Genomic DNA, 16,351 nt, shown 5'->3' on the forward strand with positions numbered 1-16,351 from the left:
GTAGTTACACGATGGATCAGCATGTCTGGCGACCACGACATTGCTCATATTTTAAATCAAGATGAAGCGGTCGAGTTGAAGGTCGTACCCTCTGCCAACAATATCAGCATGAATCCATTCCGACGCGGATGGCGCAAAAGTTTGGGCTTTGTAGAAAAACACGGACCCAACATCCTTGAAACAATTTCATTCTTGACATCTGTATATGATGCTGTACACCCTGCGGTTCTACGTATAACCAACGGCAAACATCATCGTCCTCGTTGGTAAAAATTGCCCACCCGTCACCAAGTATCATTGTTATTCATTCACTGTTGTTGTTTATATACCCTTTCATTCTTTGTACTTTTATTATTTTTAAAATAAACACTTGTTATGCCGTCTGAACGTTCATTTGTATATCTATGTATCATAGAGCGTTATCCATCGATGAAACTTCATAAAGCTAGTGAAGCTGCTTTTCTATTCAACCCCTTACCCACCTGGTGGAGTATTCTTACATAGTCTCATCTCGACGTATACCCACACACATTTACTGGCCATCCCATCCACCACAAGATATCATGCGGGAAAAAAATTTGTTACAATACATATCCGATGAGGCACATTTAATGATGACCAAGAATATCCATTTTATAAACCGTGATGCGTCCATAGAAATCTGTGCTTTCTTCAAACACGATCTTGAGTCGCTGGATCTTGCTATCGACTGAGCTTAAGGGAAACTTTTGTGTCGAGTTGATATCCTCTGGATAAAAGGCGCCAAGATCGATGCTGTAATCGTTCGGTGTGTCAGGTAAACTGGCAAGTGCGAGACATTTTTTGCCTACGAATCCGCCCTGGAACGTGAATAGGATCGCTTCAACCGTGACAGGCTCACTTCCAAAGTCTAAAAGAATATGTTGTGGTAGGCCCTAAAGATAAAGACGAAAATTAACCCACTGCCCATTATACGTGAGATTATTGTATATTGTACGATCGAAAGGCTGTATATTACCTGTTCAGAATTCCAACATGTTTCTTCGCTGCCGTCAATCAGGTGCTGTTTGCCAAAAGTCGCTGTGTCGCGATTGAGAACTGAAGTAACTCTGTAAGGAAAAGAATCATTACAGTGAGGAATGTGCAATCAGCTTCCTTGCCCACTATACGGAACATATGTTGAATAAAATAGATACATAGTCAAACACACACTTGATACGAGTCTCGGGTGTTATTAAACTTTGTGTCATTATTATAATAAATTTTTGGATAGTTATGTATACAAGGGAAAGGAGAATAATAATTTTCTACTGCTGTACATAGCACTAGTTGTGGAGTTTAACTACAGAATAAGGTACATCGAGAATCTGACTTGACAGTCCTGGTCGTCCTACTATGACTCCGTTCTCGCTTGCTGCTCCAAAAACATCAGACAGGACCTTGGGTGTATCAGAAATTTGGAGCGGTTTGGCATCAATGGTATGGTCCTGATCCACTACACCAAACGCCAGTTTCTCTGCTGCTACATGTTTGACATCACAAGGCCGACGTTTCATAAACTAGTTTTGCTGCTGTTACTTTTACTGAACCTAACTGTCTTTTTCCAGTACATATCCTGGTAATTACCTGAACCCTCTGTCCAACTTGTAGATCAGCTGTGGTATCTACGGACATATTGCCGCGTGATGGATCACCGCTTGTAATACGATTCACTGCCATCTGTAACCCATAGATTTTAGTTACCCAGTAAATCAAGACATGACGAAACGCATTACTATACCTTGCTTGAATCATCACTACACGGTGGATAGACACCCAAGTAGAACTCTTGATCCTTGGCTATCCGAGCACTTTGTCCTTGCTGGATCAAGGCTAATAACAATCCTGTTGCACCCGCCTGATCCAAATCCAAAATGATGTTACCGCGGCATCTAGCAAGAAGGAGGAAGAGAGAGAAAGATTGTAAGTTTTCGTTTTGTTTCAATTGCAAGCTTTTTCTAATTCCACCGCCAGTTTTTACCGTGTGATAGTCAAAGGTTCTCCCAAAGGTTCCAAAGCAGAATGCTCCACTTGAATCTCGCTGATCGGCTGGTCGTTGTAAGAAGCAAATCCAACAATACCGCCGCCCAGCAGTTCTTGGTTACAAAACAATGCATAGGGTTCACCGGTAATGAATGGAGTGGATGCACCGATCACGCCGATCTATGCATACATGTGCGTGGCTTTAGCGAACAATATGTCATTTAAGTTCAAGATCTACGTTCTTTTTTTTACCTTGGGTATATCTGGGAAATGATGGTCAAGTGCGTGCAATAACTGATCAGGCTCATTATCTGAAGCCATAAACACAAACGACGGTGTTTCAGATCGCGTCTGTAAGGTGGATGGTAAAGCCACTTGGTGTGCAGGACGACTGATAGTATTAAAGGCGTCCCAGCCGTCGTCATTGAGTTTATTTCCCTGAAACCGCAATCTGTCAAAATCCTCGACACGGCCCCAGCGACCCACACTGATAGTCCGCACTTTCTCGCGCTGTTGGCTGTCAGGGATATGGAACGGCACACAGTCCGTGTCACCCAACAAGAGACTAATGCCGTGCTTGACGCCGGGCACATGGTCTACAACGCATCCAATCGTGTACTTTGCATTGAAATGGGCAGCGAGTTGTTTGGTCACCGCGCGGTAATCGGGGAATGTTTTCGACACAAGCGCGACGCACACGTTGGGATCCTTCATGGACAACTTGCTGGCTGCTTGTTGGATGCATTCCTCTGTTGTGCGAGCTGTTGCTGTGGCGCTAGTCCAAAGCGATCGTCGAACGCAGTATTGAATCGTTCGTTGTGTTATTACTGTTGCAAGACGCATGAGTTTCAGCTGTGCTTTGTGATATAAGAAAACAAAGAGTGGGGGGGGGGGTGTGGGGTTATTTACTGGAAATAGGGTAAGAAAAGTAAAGAAACCGGAGCAAAAAAAAAATCCAACCGTACACGATACGTTCAGTTTACAGATGAATGCGAAAACCATATATACAATATGTCTTTATTATTCTACTATTGCGATTATACATTGGATGGATTTGTCTTTCCTTTATTGCTGTTGCTGTTTGTCAGTAGCGCGCTGTTCAAGTTCTTTGACAGTTTCAGTGACGCGAGCCAGCTCTTGCCTTAACTTTTCCAGCTGTTCCTGCTGCTTCTGATCCTCTTGCTCTTGCTCCTCGAGTGACGCACCACACTCTGCAACCAGTCCTTCTAGTTCTTTCAGACGTGTCTGTGCCTCCGTCTCTTGTAGTTGTGAGTCCATTTTTGTTTTGGCCATATCTTTAATACGGTGCGTCAGATCAATAAGTTTGTTGTGATGATCAGTTAACGCCTTGGTTAGCTTTTGTTGTTTGGTGGATTCGAGCGTGATCTCGTCTTTGGTGTTGCTTAGTTCTTGATCTAACAGTTCTAATTCGTGATCGGCTTTGCGTACGTCTTGTTTTAATTCATTGTAGGATTTTAGTGACATTTTTAGGGTTCGGCACGCGTGTGTGTGTGTGTGTGTGTTTGTGTTGGTGGGTTTAAGACTGGGGCGGAGGGAAAAGAAGCTGCTGCCTTGCTATGCGGCATCCAACCCGTAAATTCAGGGATTGGGTACCTAAAACATAAAGCAAAACAACAAGACCCCAAAATGGATGTAATGGTAGTAGAGCTACGAAAAGCCCATCGTCAACGAGCTTCTTTTCTACTCACTCCTTTCTCTTTCTGTTATTTCTTATCTGTACATATAGCATACTGTATATACACATAGCACAGCTTATACATATACTAATCACCATACACTCTACACACACACGACGGCTCGATGGCACCCTTCTTGATAGCTCGACAGACAGAAAACGACACTATACGCGATGCATTCACTCCAACCGAGGATCAGAAAATAATCTTGATTATTATAGCTGGGTACACAGGCGCCATCCTGCTATTATGGAATATGCCTATTGTCAAGATCATCCTTGCACCGTTCAAGGTTCATCGTAAAATGTAGGATTTAAAAGTCGATAGTAGCTGGTTTTTAACCTCCCTCACACACACTCCGTTGAACTTTTTTTAGCTGCTAACGGTTGGATTACATGAATTCTCGCATGCGTTTGTTGGCTGTTTGACGTGTGCACGGATCGAATCCATAGAAATTGACCCTGACGAAGGTGGCGCTACGAGAATGGTACGGATAATGAGTGGTTTGCATATCGAAATGGAGCGATTACATGTAATTAAAGCAGCGGTTACCCTGCTACTACTGCTATTATCGATACTGAAGATCATCATCGTATATTGTTAGCAAGGCGGCAATGCCATGTGCACACTGCCTGCAGGTTACTTGGGATCATCCGCTATCGGGGCGATCCTTGTCATGTGTGGATTCAACATCTTGGCGTCCAAAATCGCATCCATCTTTCTTGGCACCTGTCTTTTATTAACACTGTGGTGGGCGAAGAACTGGCTCACACGCGGCATCGGGATTGCCTTTATTGGCGTCATGCTGTTGCTTTGGTACATTGCGCACGGCGTCGGCTTGAAATACTTTGTTTTGTTCATGGGCGTCATGTCGTGTCTCTATTGCTTATGGGATATATTGGACGACTTGGTGTTTCGTAAAGCATATGAATCAGATGCATCCAAGTTTGCCGAGCTGTATGGCTTGTCAAGCCGAGCGTGGGGCGTCATCTGGTTTCTGATCAGCGTCCTGTTCTTTGCTGCAGGCATCATAGTCGGCCTAGTTGCATTTAAAGGTAATTGCTAGTTCTGCCAACGTCTAAAAAGCGAGACGGTACTAACGAATACAATTAAATTAGAGGACCGTGAAACGCAGGAGCGGCAGGCAGAAGGATTTGGATGGTGAGGGAAGGAGCTCTTACTCAATTTGGAACATTGTTTATTCACTGCATTTAACACTACATTACTACTTCAAACACTCTCAATACATTCATCACGTTACACACAATATGATATCACTATGTCGTAGTGCTATATGAAATACTGCGATCGTGTTAATTATACCAAGTAAATTTATTCTCACAGATGGAATAGCAACATACAAGGATCGAGTTTTTGGAGGAGAAAAGCAAGAACTTTTGTTTTTATTAAATGATAGGAAGGGCTAAAAAGTACTATGAAGTTTGATATATATCGGGGGAGAAAGAAGATGTACAAAAAGAGAGGAGAGGAGCATACATAAAAAGAAATGTGTTTTTTAGAGCCACCACGATTCTTTCTCATCGCTGTGCACGAACATATCGGTGTCATCGTCCTCATCGACGGCCTCCAAAGAGCAGGGAGGCGATGGGAGACCAGTGTTATTGTAATCATAGCAAGTTTCGAGCATCTCGTCTTCTTCAACCATATCCGACCAGGAAGCACCAGCGGGGGCAGTGGCGCTGAAGATGGCAGAGTCGAAGCTTGCGCGCTCGGTTGGCTTGGTCGAGACTGGGATATCCATGGGGTTTTGCTCGAGAGGCTGGGGCGAGTCTTCGACCAGAGACGGAATGGCCAAGAACTGGGCCTTCATGTCAGCGACAGAAGGGCGATCAGCAGCATCCAAGCTGAGACACGACTTTAAAAAATTGAAGCAAGGCACCGACATTTGCTCAAAGAGCTGGTTCTTGAGCATGACAGGGTTGCGCTTGAACTCGGCAAAGGCAGGGTCCAAGGAAGTGGCCTCTTGCCAAGGGTTGCGGCCGAACAACAGGGCCAACAACAAAACACCCAAGCTCCAGACATCGGACATGGCAGCGTCGTAAGGAACCATATCGTTCTTGTTCATGTTAGAGACGACTTCGTGATCGGCAGAGTCATCAAAGTGTTCAGGAGCCAAGTAGGTGCTCGAGCCACAGCCAAACTCCATCGAGAGACGCTCGCGCGTCGCCAGGCCAAAGTCGGCGACCTTGCACACCAAGTCGCTTTCGTCGTCTTGTTCGGATTTCAAAAGAATGTTTTCGAGCTTGATGTCGCGATGATAGACACCGTTAGCGTGCATATGTTCCACTGCATCCAGGATCTGGATGAACATGGTCTTGACGAGCTGTTCGTCGCGTAAGGGGTCGTCGCGGACGACAAAGTCAAAAAGATCGCCTTGATCGCATAGTTCCATCACCATAAAGATGTGGTCTTGGGTTTGAATGACGGAATGGAGCGCCAGAATGTTGGCGTGCTTGAGTTCGGACTGGATGTCGGCTTCGAGTTGTTGGAGTTTGAGTTGCTCGTGGTCCAAACCGGACTTGCTGAGGATCTTGACAGCTACATAGCCGCCGTCCTTGAGTGATTGGCCGAGAAAGAGCGAGCCGTACGAACCGTGGCCGAGTTCTTCGAGGAGCTGGTAGTCACCGATGACTTGATCGACCATGGCGGCCGAAAGCTGGGACCAGTAATCGCTGTTGGTTTCTTGTTTGGAGTTTGACATGGTTTGCGTAACTTTTACTTGTAAAATCGCTGTTGGATGGTGTGATAATGTTGTTCTTGTTGTTCTGGTGTTTTCAGGAAGTCGATACGATTGTGGAAAGGTGTATGGAAATAGGAACCGTTGGTCCGATAATGATACTTGTGCGAGTGCGAGTGCGGTATTGATCAAGCATGATAAATAACAGTTAAAGGCTCAAAAGAAGCTCTTTTGTATGTGTTTTTTGTGGGAAAAGAAATATATAAATAATATAAAGTAAGGTAGTTCAATTGCTCGAATTAGCAAAAAATGGTAGTAGCAGCCATCTTGAAAAAACGAATAGTGTGGGGGAGAAGAAGGGATATATAGAAAAGAAAAGAGTTTAAAAGAGGTTTTGTAAAGATAATTAATTAAGATGGAGCAAGATTGCGTTGTTGAACGATAGCAAAAGAACAAGAGGAAGAAGAAGACGTGGGGTGATGGGGACTTTGCATTCTTTTTATAGGTATGAGCGGACTTTTTATCCACTGATTCTTGTAGATTCTCGCTGCTTCTTGCTAAAAATGACGCAATGAACAGTGCCCTCCTGCACCTCTTTTTTTTAGCCCCAAAAATTTCTCCATAGAAAGTTAGAAAGCATGAACGAAGGAAATTGTTAGCCCGTGACAGCGCTGCCACGGCCACTGGGCAGCTCTTTCTACACGATCACACACGAAGCTTTTCCACCGTCTTCTTATCAACTTGCTGAAGCTTATCAACCAGAGCTTCTTTCATCTTGATACGATGCTCCTTCTCAGGCGGGGAAATGACGTGATTGGATTGGTCCACGCCGCTTGCCATTTACGGATGACTCAAACGGGTCATGGGAAAACATCATCTCCAAATGGCATGTCGTGATTGGTCAGGCTAAAATCATGACCGCCCTCACACACAGAGTATAAGTTATACGGTGGTGGTAGCTGCCGAGTTTTGTTGTTTTAGTGGCCCGCGGCGGTCTTTCCGCGGTTGACTAAATCTGATGCTTCTTGTATGGTGTTTGCCCCAAAATGTCTCACATTGATTTGTCAGTTTTTTCTTAGTAACAACTCGATTTTTGCTGATGCCACGGCTTTGCAAAGCGCGGTAAAACACGGTCCGTTTTGGAGTTATGCAATGGCGTTTCATTCTTCCCTAATCTGATACATTCTGTCACAGCCAGGACAAAAAATGCCACTGCAAACCGCGCTTTCGATGGTTATGCACACACGGTGCAGGATGATGTAAGAACAAGGGGGGGGGGAGGGCGAGGGACAAGGGATGTTAAAGTAACTCACTACTACTATCATCCACATTGCATGTGGCGGTGACAGAAGTAGCAAAATTAGCTAGTAGTATTGCTGCTTATATGTGGGGAAAAGGCTTGCTCATATAGCTCATCTATATAGTAAGTAACAGACACGCAGAAGAACGTGTTATGCTACGTAAACATGCAGGTTTGTTTACACATCCAACAAACTCGGAAAGTATTATAGACTATCTAATCTGCATGAACATTTCTTTCTGACTACATTAAATGCCGCGCAACGTTACCGTGATTTCGGATCCATATACGACGCCCTTATCGCAACAACAACAAGCACAAGAAGCACCTCAAGCCATTATACAAAGTACCTTTTGTTGCTACATTGCACATCCTTATCTCCAAACGAAGCAGGGTTTTCTTGTCATCTTGATCATCTTGTCGTAAAGGAGAAAAGTTATTCAAATGCTAACCCACGACAACGTTGCAGTTCCGTAGTTGCTAATTGTTGCATTCCTCCGTATCAGTTCGGATTGAAATGTTTTACCGATACTGTTTATTTATTTGAACCAAGCGGACAACCAAGTACAAGATATGATGACCCTCTTCATGAGCAATGGATAGAAAACCAGACATCTCAGTGCGAAATCAAACACAATCTTTTAGCCTCTTTGGTGCTGTTGTTGCTGCTGGTGCTGCGGGCCACTTATCGATCCCTGACTCACATTGGCTGTCAGTTGCTGCGTCTGTTGATGCCTGACAATGAAGTTGGCTTAGTAGATCTGTCTCACACGCAGCGATACGCTGCTCGCAGCAATAGATGTGCTCCGATCAGCGGAAAATCGTTACTGCGACCGCAAGAAGATGGGGCCACGCGTTCCGGAATGCGCTAAATGTGTCAACTATTTTGGTACCAGTCGCCAATAAATTGTTTCTTTTCACTGACAAATTCCCTTGCGATGACTCTATCTCCCAATGCTCTTTTTACACATTGTTCAGTTTAATTTGTGCTCCAATTGCTCCTTCAAATTTCTGTCCCACCCCGTATTTTACGTCACAAATTTATATTACGGAACCGCTTAGAACGTTCTTCATATGATTTCCCTGAATAATGCGAGCTAAAAATTTAGATTACAGACTCCCTTTACAAATTTATCGCGCCTTTCTTTTGTTCTATTTGGTTCTTCATTCTTCCAATTAATTTATTATTACTAAAGATCGTCGTGCCCCCGTCTCTTTTTATTAGATAATCGAGTACGAGGAACGCGCGACCAAGACACACAAACAGTAGCTATAATATGTGGCTTTTCTTTAAGCGGTAACTAGTAAATTAACCAACATGGTATGGTTCCTTAACACATATCTACATATCTGCATATGAAAGACCAAAATGCCAATCCAAGGTACGGAAAACGAAAAAGCACATTTCCTGCTTGTCAAACTATTTGAGACCGTGCATATAAATGTTTGATCTCGCTTCTTTATGTAGAGATAGATAATGAGGAGCAAACGGACAATATATAATTTTTAGATAAGATAACCGAGTCTTAATTCTCTATCGGGATGGGCATATTTTCTTAGAATATTAACAGATTGATCAGGTTCCTTCTCATTCGTAATATTTAACAACAAGAACAACAAGAATATATACCAGCGCATTTAGGTTATCAGATAAGAGTATCACTCCGCGCAATAATGCGAAGAATTCGGTCCTTTGGCAAGATGACAACGCCAACATCATCCAGTTTGTCCAGATCAGGATATATCAGCTTCCCGTCTGGGCTAAATGGCGGTGCAATGATTGATTTTGCCAGTAGCCGTACGAGAATGTTGTATATTTCTACTTCAGCCTATTTCACATTGAAAAGAAGGAAGAAAACTGTTTGGTTTTCTGATAGGAAAGTCATTTGTTTTATCCAGTTCTTGCCGCGATGCACTTACCATGTAGACCCCGGGACACGTTCGCCTACATGATGGTCATCATTTGTTAATGATTAAATCAAGAGCATTAAACTATTAATGGTACTCGACATTGCTGTTATATTACCTGCCCCATCCAAACACAAAGTGATCTCGCTCCTGAACATTCATATTTGCACATGCGTACATTGGCTTTGATCGATTGATGAACCGGTCAGGTATAAATTTCTCAGGATCGTCGTACACGTCAGGGTTCATATGAATTGCGCGCATGTTGCTCACGAGAGTAGTCCCCTTTGGTATAAAGTACCCGCGACATGTCACTGTCAAAAGATGGCATCGTAAATGTTTAATTAAAAAAACCAGCACCGCCACTATCACTGCCACAACCAGCAAATTCATACTTACAATCCTTCCAAACGCGCTGGTCACTCGATAACGCATGCATTCTTTTTGCACTGAAACCAAAAGCGGCAGTTGATCTCTATCCGCGAATGTCGGAATGCGCTTGTGCATAGCAATGAATTCATCCACTTCTTTTCTTACTGCTCGCTGTGTTTCTTGGTGGCGACATAGTATGACCATGGCCCATGCTGCTGTTATTGCTACCGTGTCACTTCCTCCAGCAATGACATCGTCTGTCTTTGTAAAAAAAGAAGATTATTAGCTATTGTGCAAGTGTGCAAATGCATAGTCAAATAAAAAAAAAGGTAGAACCACTACTTAACTCATTGTGACGATCAGTGCCTTTTCATCTAAATAGTCGAGCTGGCTTAATCGCTTCACGAGACAATCCGCGTTACTTTCAAGTCCTTCCTTGATCAACCGACGATACAAAGGATTGGTATCCTTCTCGACAAATCCGTGCATTCCCGGCCGAAAGAGATAATCGAATAAGGAGAATGCCGGCAAAAATACTCGCATGTCCCGCACCATATTAGCATGCCGGATAGCTTCGTTTAAATTACCCATCACCGCTTGAAAGAGTGGATCATTAATGGATGATGCACGCTTTCCGAATCCAATCGTCAAAATACCGTTCATGGCAGCAAGCTGCAATGGTTCCACGATATCAACTTGGCCGTCTTTGGCTGAAGTATCCAATAGCCGCTGTACAAGCGCATCCGCTTCCAGTTCAAGAACATGGGACAAGCCGGAAACGGTCTTGGATGAGATGTATTGTGATACTATCCAAAAGAAGAATTAGTGATGGATCATGAGCCAGATGACATTATACGGCCAAGAACAATAGAGGAAATCGCTGAAAGAAGAAGAAAATAATACACTTGCTCAATACCTGCTGCACGTGTCTTATTCCACTGAGAAGAAGGGTTGTTAAATGCGATTCCCCGATTCTTCGAATGATAGTGATGCGTAAATGTTTGGAATGGACGGTTTGAAGTAGCGCTACCGTTCTTACAAAACAAGTCATGTGCCAGATCAGGGTCACTCAGAAAGATCCATGGTTTGACGCCCATGTTCACACACATTATCAGGCCTAATAAATATACCATGCATCGTCAAACATCGAAAAATTCTTTTCAAGTATACGCCACGTTGCTTCATTGGTGTTCTAGTTTCTTACCAAGTTCCTTTTGCCATTTAGCTATTTGACTTGAAGGCGAGCTTGTCAATGCGAACAAATGTCCTAAACAGGTTTTTGTGTATAAATTGTGTTCAGGAAACGCTATTCAAATATCTGATAACTAAGAGATTCCCATACCAAAATACGGGACACCTCCTTTGGGAACAGGTATATTCTCCAACGGTCGCTGTTTGCTGTCTGGATTTGCTACAGTGCGCATAAAATAGTAATAAGCTGCTAGCCCACCGCCCGTAAGGGCCAGTGTTATAAAAAGCGACCGGTCATTATTCAAGGGGAAAAAAGTCATTGAGCTAAAACGAAGAAAGAAAAAGAAACTGGGTTTTTTTGTTTTTAGGCGGCATATTTGTTTTTCAACCTGCATCCAACCACCCGTTCCTGTGTTTTTTATCCTAGAACCCTTCTCACAGAAAAGGAAAATCTTGGTGCACAGTATGAGCGACAGCGTGACCTCTTTCATACCCTATGGTGATGAATTAACTTTCTCTTTTGAGCATTGTTGAAAGAGAAAGCTACGGTAAGCTCACGTAAGCCTCAAAATTGAATGGTAGGTAGCCTCGTTATTTTTACAAGACCGTCCCCTCTATTAGCAACAGATAATTGTTATGGAAAAGGTACTTCTTCCTATACGCTCTCTGCGTATGGCATAATATGCAGAGAATTCTGGCGCTTTATTTAATACTCTTTTTTGAAATTAGAGTGGAACATAAAGGCTGCTGATCGATATGTCACCACAGCACTACAGTTTCTTTGATTCTATGAAAATGTAAGGCTGGTAAAAATAGAGTGTACAGGTTATGTAAGTATGCAAATTTATTACTTGAACTCAAAAAGGTTATCGACAATACCTGATGCTACTTGTAAATTCTGCTACATATAGTGTATAAATTGAATTACTACAGCATCATTTACTAGTTAATAGCGACGCTAACAAAGTCAACGTCAACATATGATCCATGGAAGGTGTTAGTTACGAACTGTCCAATATTACAGCGACCTATTTCTTGCATTGTGCTTGCGTTTACAATGGATAGGATACAGCGATCGTAGCTGGGACCCCTAGGATCAAAGACATTTGCAAAGCTCAATAACGCGCCATCATCTTCGTCGCCGGTCTTGCTACGTGGGTTCGGCACAAACACTGGCTCCGAGAACATGGTCGACTCACGGTCATACTTGATAACGTCACCAGTCTCTGTGTCAACCTTAATCAGACTGAATCGCTCGCTGTGTGTTGCTGTGGCGTCCTCATGCTGACATCCCCAAAGGTATCGTGTCTTTTGGCAAGCCAACTGGGGCGCAAACCGTGGGAACTCCATGTTCTTGGCAATGACTCGGCACGTCGCTTTACCGGTGTTTTTGCTCCATGTGGCACGATAGCGACGAAGGTCACCAAACTGAAACGGACCACCAGCAAGCGAGATATTGCGCTGTTTACCAGCACCATTTGGATAAGAGCCATTGTGTGCTTTTTTGTATTCGCCAGCAAAGCGTTCCATGTCGCCATAGCGGTTTATTTGGTACAAGATGTCGCCGTTGCTGAACGCGCAGCAGTCCATATCAATTACCGGGTTACCGTCACTGTCCAGTGAGTCCCAGGCATTGCCAGTATGGAACGTGAAGAAGGGATCGACAGGTAATGACACGACATGGCCAATACTTGGATCGCGGCTGATAATGTGTAGATAGGCTGGGCTGTCCTCTTTCCACGCCATTGCTGTAGCTACTGCACCGTGGACCAGGACATCGACACCGTTGTTGGCATAATGTAGCGGGGACTCTGGGATGATTACATAATTTTCGGTGAGCCAGAACGAGTGCACGTAAGCGGGAAGATAAGTGGATCTTTGACCTTCCGGCAAGAGACGTTCTCTAATGGTGGCAAGAACTTGAGTCTCTTTTCCAGTGCTGTCAATCCTAAACACTTTCATGGCTGGATTCCGCCCGAAGTTGATCGAGAAATTAAAGATGTCTTCCGTCTTGGGATCTCTTTGATGATGTGCTGCTGAAAGTATGCCATCTAGCCTTTCGTCGTACTCGCCATAATCAAAGAGACGTTTGGGTTCTAGCACAAAACAAGTGATAATACAACAGCATTTATTTAGTAAACACGTTTTTAACCATGTATTTTTTTCGCCATCACATGCTTTAATAAAGTACTGTCATCTGCCGATATACTTTACCCAAAGTGTTTGAATGGACCTGCTGCAAGATATTGGCATCCGTCTTGGTTACCAGGACATGATCGTTGTCGCTGTTGGCTACTGAACCAAATTTGGAAGGCAACGGGAAATTCGGTGTGACCGTAACACCCACCGTGTCATCAGAAGGGTCCATTTCACTCTTTCGTGTGGAAGTGGCCATCCCAGCAATACGGCCAAGCAAATTGGTAAAGCTGCGCCAAGTGGACAGGTTGGGTATGTGGCCAAAAAATATCTCGTTTGCATTGGGATCGGCGACCAATCGACGCTCCACAGCGTCTGAAATGAGCCGATTGTTATAGCGCACCGCTTGTCTCTCGGATGAGAGTTCGAAGCGGTGAACAAAGGGCAACCCATCGAATGCGTGCTGAATAACATACTGCTTCTTCTTGTCATCTCCCAGATTGTATTTGCCGGGCCCTACACATGGCAATCTTAGCATCCGTATAACAAGATATATTGTTTGTGGTGCGAAGTTCTCAACTATAAGACCAACTATTCGAGCTGTACTGTCATCTACTTGAAGAAATTACCTGTACGGTACAAAATACCGTTGACCCAAGGAGGAATTGAACCTTCGATGGGACACCATATGGGATTGGCAACCTCAGTTGTGTTGGGAAACTTGTTGAGTGATTGCAAAGCGCGAATTCTGCTGCTCAAGTTAATGTATTCGATAAAACCCATAGTCTGCAAGTTGTTTTTCGCCGTGAGTCAAGTCAAGTTAAAAGGAGAAGCTTCACTCTTTATGTACTGTTATGAATCTTTTTGATTTTTTGGGAGAATGTGGCTGGCAGTGAAAGAAACAGTTCGCATTAACGTGTGCTGGGGAGTTTCCCCCATAAAAGGTAAAGAGTACCGGCTAGTTATATCTATACATGGAAAGAAGTGGGCTGACGCATTATCCCTTGACCAAACAAACACACTGAGATAGCTACTGCTACTACTGCCTTCTCACTTATGCCGGTTCATTATAATGTTTTTTAATCTTGGCTACCGCAGCCAATGCTTATAAATCAAAATGCTCGCTTAATACAAGCTCCCATACGAGAAGAGAAAATAGGCGTTTTTTTCGCTACATGCTAGATATATCGTTTAGATACTCTTATGCGTGGTGTTTCCCCAAGAACTGCACATTCTTGTTACAAATGGTGCAGGATTGGACATCAAAACAGCCTTCAAAGTGAATACACACGCTCACATAACGAAGTATACTGTGCTGTTGTACTACAACACTACTACTGTATCAGACGTACTGCAGATGTACAGGATAATACAAATGACAGCAAATACTGATCATTTATACCTCGTTGTTAATAGAAGGGATCTTGCTGGAGAAAAAGTCATAGCTTTATAGCATCGACTGAAGCATCATGCAAGTACAGAATGCTTCTTGACCAAACCGTTCCCATGCACACATGTAACCATGGCTTTTGGTTTCTTTCATCATCAGCTAGGAAAAACAAACGAAATACAAGTAGTGAGCTGTACATACGACAAAGTCGAATAAGCGACTCATTGAGTGAGCTGCCTATTGGATGGGCGGGGCAAATCCTTATTTATCGTGCATAATGCGAGCCAAGTTGATGCTGCCACACATGACACACAACCTTTGAAAGAAACCCCACGGGGTTGATTGGGGAATCCAAAGTTTAGCCGTAATTTTCATATGATTAACTAAGCTGTGCGGCGGCCTCCTTATCCTTCTGACGCTGTTATACCGTATACTACTCTCTCTTGTTTATAGACTTGTTTTCCTTTCTTTACTCTTATACCACCTCATTCTTCTTATTATCTTTATACTTCTTTCTAATTTAAAATAATCTTTTGAAACTACAAAAGGGAAAAAAAAAGAACTTGATGGCTACAAACGCAATTGTACAAAAGCAAACATCGTTATTACCACGTTGGATCGTTCGCCTCCTTGGATATTCGTCATTGGCTGCAGCTATCCTTAGTCTCATCGTCTATTGGTACAAACGCTTCCCTCCTTCTTCTGGTGGCGCACGTCGCTCTAATCGTCCTACTGTGCAAGGACGTAATCAGCAACAGGTATACATTTGTTCCGGGCGGAAAACTAAGATTAGTAATTAGGAATAGCAACTTGAGACTGAACTTTTTTTTCCAACCGTGGAAATGGTTATTATATTCCAGTCTCGATCGGCAGGACCGACGACAGCAAGTAATAGCAGCGCTGGTTGGGGTACTCGACTTTTAGGAGGTGTTGCCAGTAGCAGAAAGAAGCGTGTCTTGACACTTTCATTGAAGAATGTATGTATCTATTCCTATATGCTCGATGGTGACATATACAAGTGCTAATCGTCAATGACGCGCGACTGGTAGACTGTGCTATGGAACCCATCTTCGGATGTTGACACACCAAATCATGCATTCCACGAAAACGCTGCCATTTTCCTGAACCGCTTGACACAACTGTTTGATGTGCATGTCATTATCCACGTGAGCTCCGATGACGAAAAGGACCAAATCAACCAACTATTACAGAACGCAGGATTGCTGGAAAAGGGCGTGCTCGATACCCGCAAGATCCTCTGGTGCTCAACCGAGGAAGGAAAAATCCACATGATTCGACACATCGAACCTGCTGTCCATATTGAAGGCGGCTGGGAGCTGGATGATGGAGAAGACATTGTGCGCAAGCTGCGGCCTTTTGTGCCAAGGCTGCTTTGGGTAATTACAAGACGGAGGCGCAGTTCTTTCAACCAAGCGCGGTTGAAAGAGTCGGATCAGGGAATCATGGGCGCTAATGTGGAGTTGGCCGATAAACTGTTGGAGACTTCCGTTGCAAGCGAAATTGGTTTTGCGGTTGTGGAGGAAGACGGAGATGTATAACTACCACTATTTCAGTCTCTCTCATATCGAAAAATAAAAGCAGGAACCTCTTGTGTGCCCATCAGCAAGCAAACAAAGATCCTTGGGTAGGAAATCCGT

At 43.7% G+C, this 16,351-nt stretch overlaps 8 protein-coding genes across 8 annotated transcripts; 2 read left to right on the top strand and 6 right to left on the bottom strand.

Annotated features, from left to right (window-relative positions):
• Positions 1-608: 608 nt before the first annotated feature.
• Positions 609-1,229, bottom strand: BDB00DRAFT_884045 (uncharacterized protein; the record flags this gene model as incomplete). Its single annotated transcript, XM_053128293.1, has 3 exons — positions 609-889; positions 955-1,088; positions 1,192-1,229. The coding sequence occupies 3 exons, from the start codon at positions 1,227-1,229 to the stop codon at positions 609-611; spliced, it is 453 nt and encodes a 150-aa protein (XP_052977070.1).
• A 37-nt stretch (positions 1,230-1,266) lies between these two features.
• On the bottom strand, positions 1,267-2,901 carry BDB00DRAFT_836199 (uncharacterized protein). The gene is made up of 5 exons (XM_053124461.1): positions 2,254-2,901; positions 2,000-2,181; positions 1,760-1,910; positions 1,606-1,698; positions 1,267-1,538 (listed from the first exon to the last, which is right to left on the bottom strand). Exons 1-5 carry the CDS (start codon positions 2,842-2,844, stop codon positions 1,305-1,307), a joined length of 1,251 nt encoding a protein of 416 aa, XP_052977071.1. The 5' UTR covers positions 2,845-2,901; the 3' UTR covers positions 1,267-1,304.
• Positions 2,902-3,013: 112 nt separating this feature from the next.
• BDB00DRAFT_836201 (uncharacterized protein) lies at positions 3,014-3,528 on the bottom strand. The gene has a single exon (XM_053124462.1). The coding sequence runs from the start codon at positions 3,484-3,486 to the stop codon at positions 3,067-3,069; it is 420 nt and encodes a 139-aa protein (XP_052977072.1). The 5' UTR covers positions 3,487-3,528; the 3' UTR covers positions 3,014-3,066.
• Positions 3,529-3,822: 294 nt separating this feature from the next.
• On the top strand, positions 3,823-4,863 carry BDB00DRAFT_884046 (peptidase M50B-like-domain-containing protein; the record flags this gene model as incomplete). The annotated part of the gene is made up of 4 exons (XM_053128294.1): positions 3,823-3,990; positions 4,075-4,185; positions 4,303-4,753; positions 4,817-4,863. The coding sequence occupies 4 exons, from the start codon at positions 3,823-3,825 to the stop codon at positions 4,861-4,863; spliced, it is 777 nt and encodes a 258-aa protein (XP_052977073.1).
• Positions 4,864-5,214: 351 nt separating this feature from the next.
• On the bottom strand, positions 5,215-6,363 carry BDB00DRAFT_768112 (kinase-like domain-containing protein; the record flags this gene model as incomplete). The annotated part of the gene is made up of 1 exon (XM_053119712.1): positions 5,215-6,363. The coding sequence occupies one exon, from the start codon at positions 6,361-6,363 to the stop codon at positions 5,215-5,217; it is 1,149 nt and encodes a 382-aa protein (XP_052977074.1).
• A 2,739-nt stretch (positions 6,364-9,102) lies between these two features.
• Positions 9,103-11,535, bottom strand: BDB00DRAFT_979233 (cytochrome P450). The gene is made up of 8 exons (XM_053129959.1): positions 11,319-11,535; positions 11,181-11,243; positions 10,893-11,093; positions 10,324-10,782; positions 9,723-10,233; positions 9,617-9,641; positions 9,327-9,525; positions 9,103-9,251 (listed from the first exon to the last, which is right to left on the bottom strand). Exons 1-7 carry the CDS (start codon positions 11,485-11,487, stop codon positions 9,343-9,345), a joined length of 1,611 nt encoding a protein of 536 aa, XP_052977075.1. The 5' UTR covers positions 11,488-11,535; the 3' UTR covers positions 9,103-9,251; positions 9,327-9,342.
• A 454-nt stretch (positions 11,536-11,989) lies between these two features.
• On the bottom strand, positions 11,990-14,224 carry BDB00DRAFT_979235 (carotenoid oxygenase). Its single transcript, XM_053129960.1, has 3 exons — positions 13,933-14,224; positions 13,382-13,819; positions 11,990-13,263 (listed from the first exon to the last, which is right to left on the bottom strand). The coding sequence occupies exons 1-3, from the start codon at positions 14,084-14,086 to the stop codon at positions 12,110-12,112; spliced, it is 1,746 nt and encodes a 581-aa protein (XP_052977076.1). The 5' UTR covers positions 14,087-14,224; the 3' UTR covers positions 11,990-12,109.
• A 1,035-nt stretch (positions 14,225-15,259) lies between these two features.
• On the top strand, positions 15,260-16,252 carry BDB00DRAFT_768262 (uncharacterized protein; the record flags this gene model as incomplete). Its single annotated transcript, XM_053119726.1, has 3 exons — positions 15,260-15,398; positions 15,567-15,670; positions 15,743-16,252. 3 exons carry the CDS (start codon positions 15,260-15,262, stop codon positions 16,250-16,252), a joined length of 753 nt encoding a protein of 250 aa, XP_052977077.1.
• Between the last annotated feature and the right edge of the window lie 99 nt (positions 16,253-16,351).

This window comes from Zychaea mexicana (genome assembly GCF_025766255.1).
Source record: "Zychaea mexicana strain RSA 1403 chromosome Unknown BDB00scaffold_66, whole genome shotgun sequence".
In the NCBI taxonomy this organism is placed as follows: Eukaryota; Fungi; Mucoromycota; class Mucoromycetes; order Mucorales; family Lichtheimiaceae; genus Zychaea; species Zychaea mexicana.

Coding starts and splice junctions, on each gene's coding strand:
- BDB00DRAFT_836199 (XM_053124461.1), bottom strand. CDS start 2,844: ATGCGTCTTGCAACAGTAATAACACAACGAACGATTCAATACTGCGTT. Junction 2,182..2,253: donor ATTTCCCAGATATACCCAAG/GTAAAAAAAAGA, acceptor ATGTATGCATAG/ATCGGCGTGATCGGTGCATC. Junction 1,539..1,605: donor AAGTTGGACAGAGGGTTCAG/GTAATTACCAGG, acceptor CAGCAAAACTAG/TTTATGAAACGTCGGCCTTG.
- BDB00DRAFT_836201 (XM_053124462.1), bottom strand. CDS start 3,486: ATGTCACTAAAATCCTACAATGAATTAAAACAAGACGTACGCAAAGCC.
- BDB00DRAFT_979233 (XM_053129959.1), bottom strand. CDS start 11,487: ATGACTTTTTTCCCCTTGAATAATGACCGGTCGCTTTTTATAACACTG. Junction 10,783..10,892: donor GAATAAGACACGTGCAGCAG/GTATTGAGCAAG, acceptor TCTTTTGGATAG/TATCACAATACATCTCATCC. Junction 9,526..9,616: donor CGTGTCCCGGGGTCTACATG/GTAAGTGCATCG, acceptor AATGTGAAATAG/GCTGAAGTAGAAATATACAA.
- BDB00DRAFT_979235 (XM_053129960.1), bottom strand. CDS start 14,086: ATGGGTTTTATCGAATACATTAACTTGAGCAGCAGAATTCGCGCTTTG. Junction 13,820..13,932: donor CGGTATTTTGTACCGTACAG/GTAATTTCTTCA, acceptor TGCCATGTGTAG/GGCCCGGCAAATACAATCTG. Junction 13,264..13,381: donor GGTCCATTCAAACACTTTGG/GTAAAGTATATC, acceptor GTTTTGTGCTAG/AACCCAAACGTCTCTTTGAT.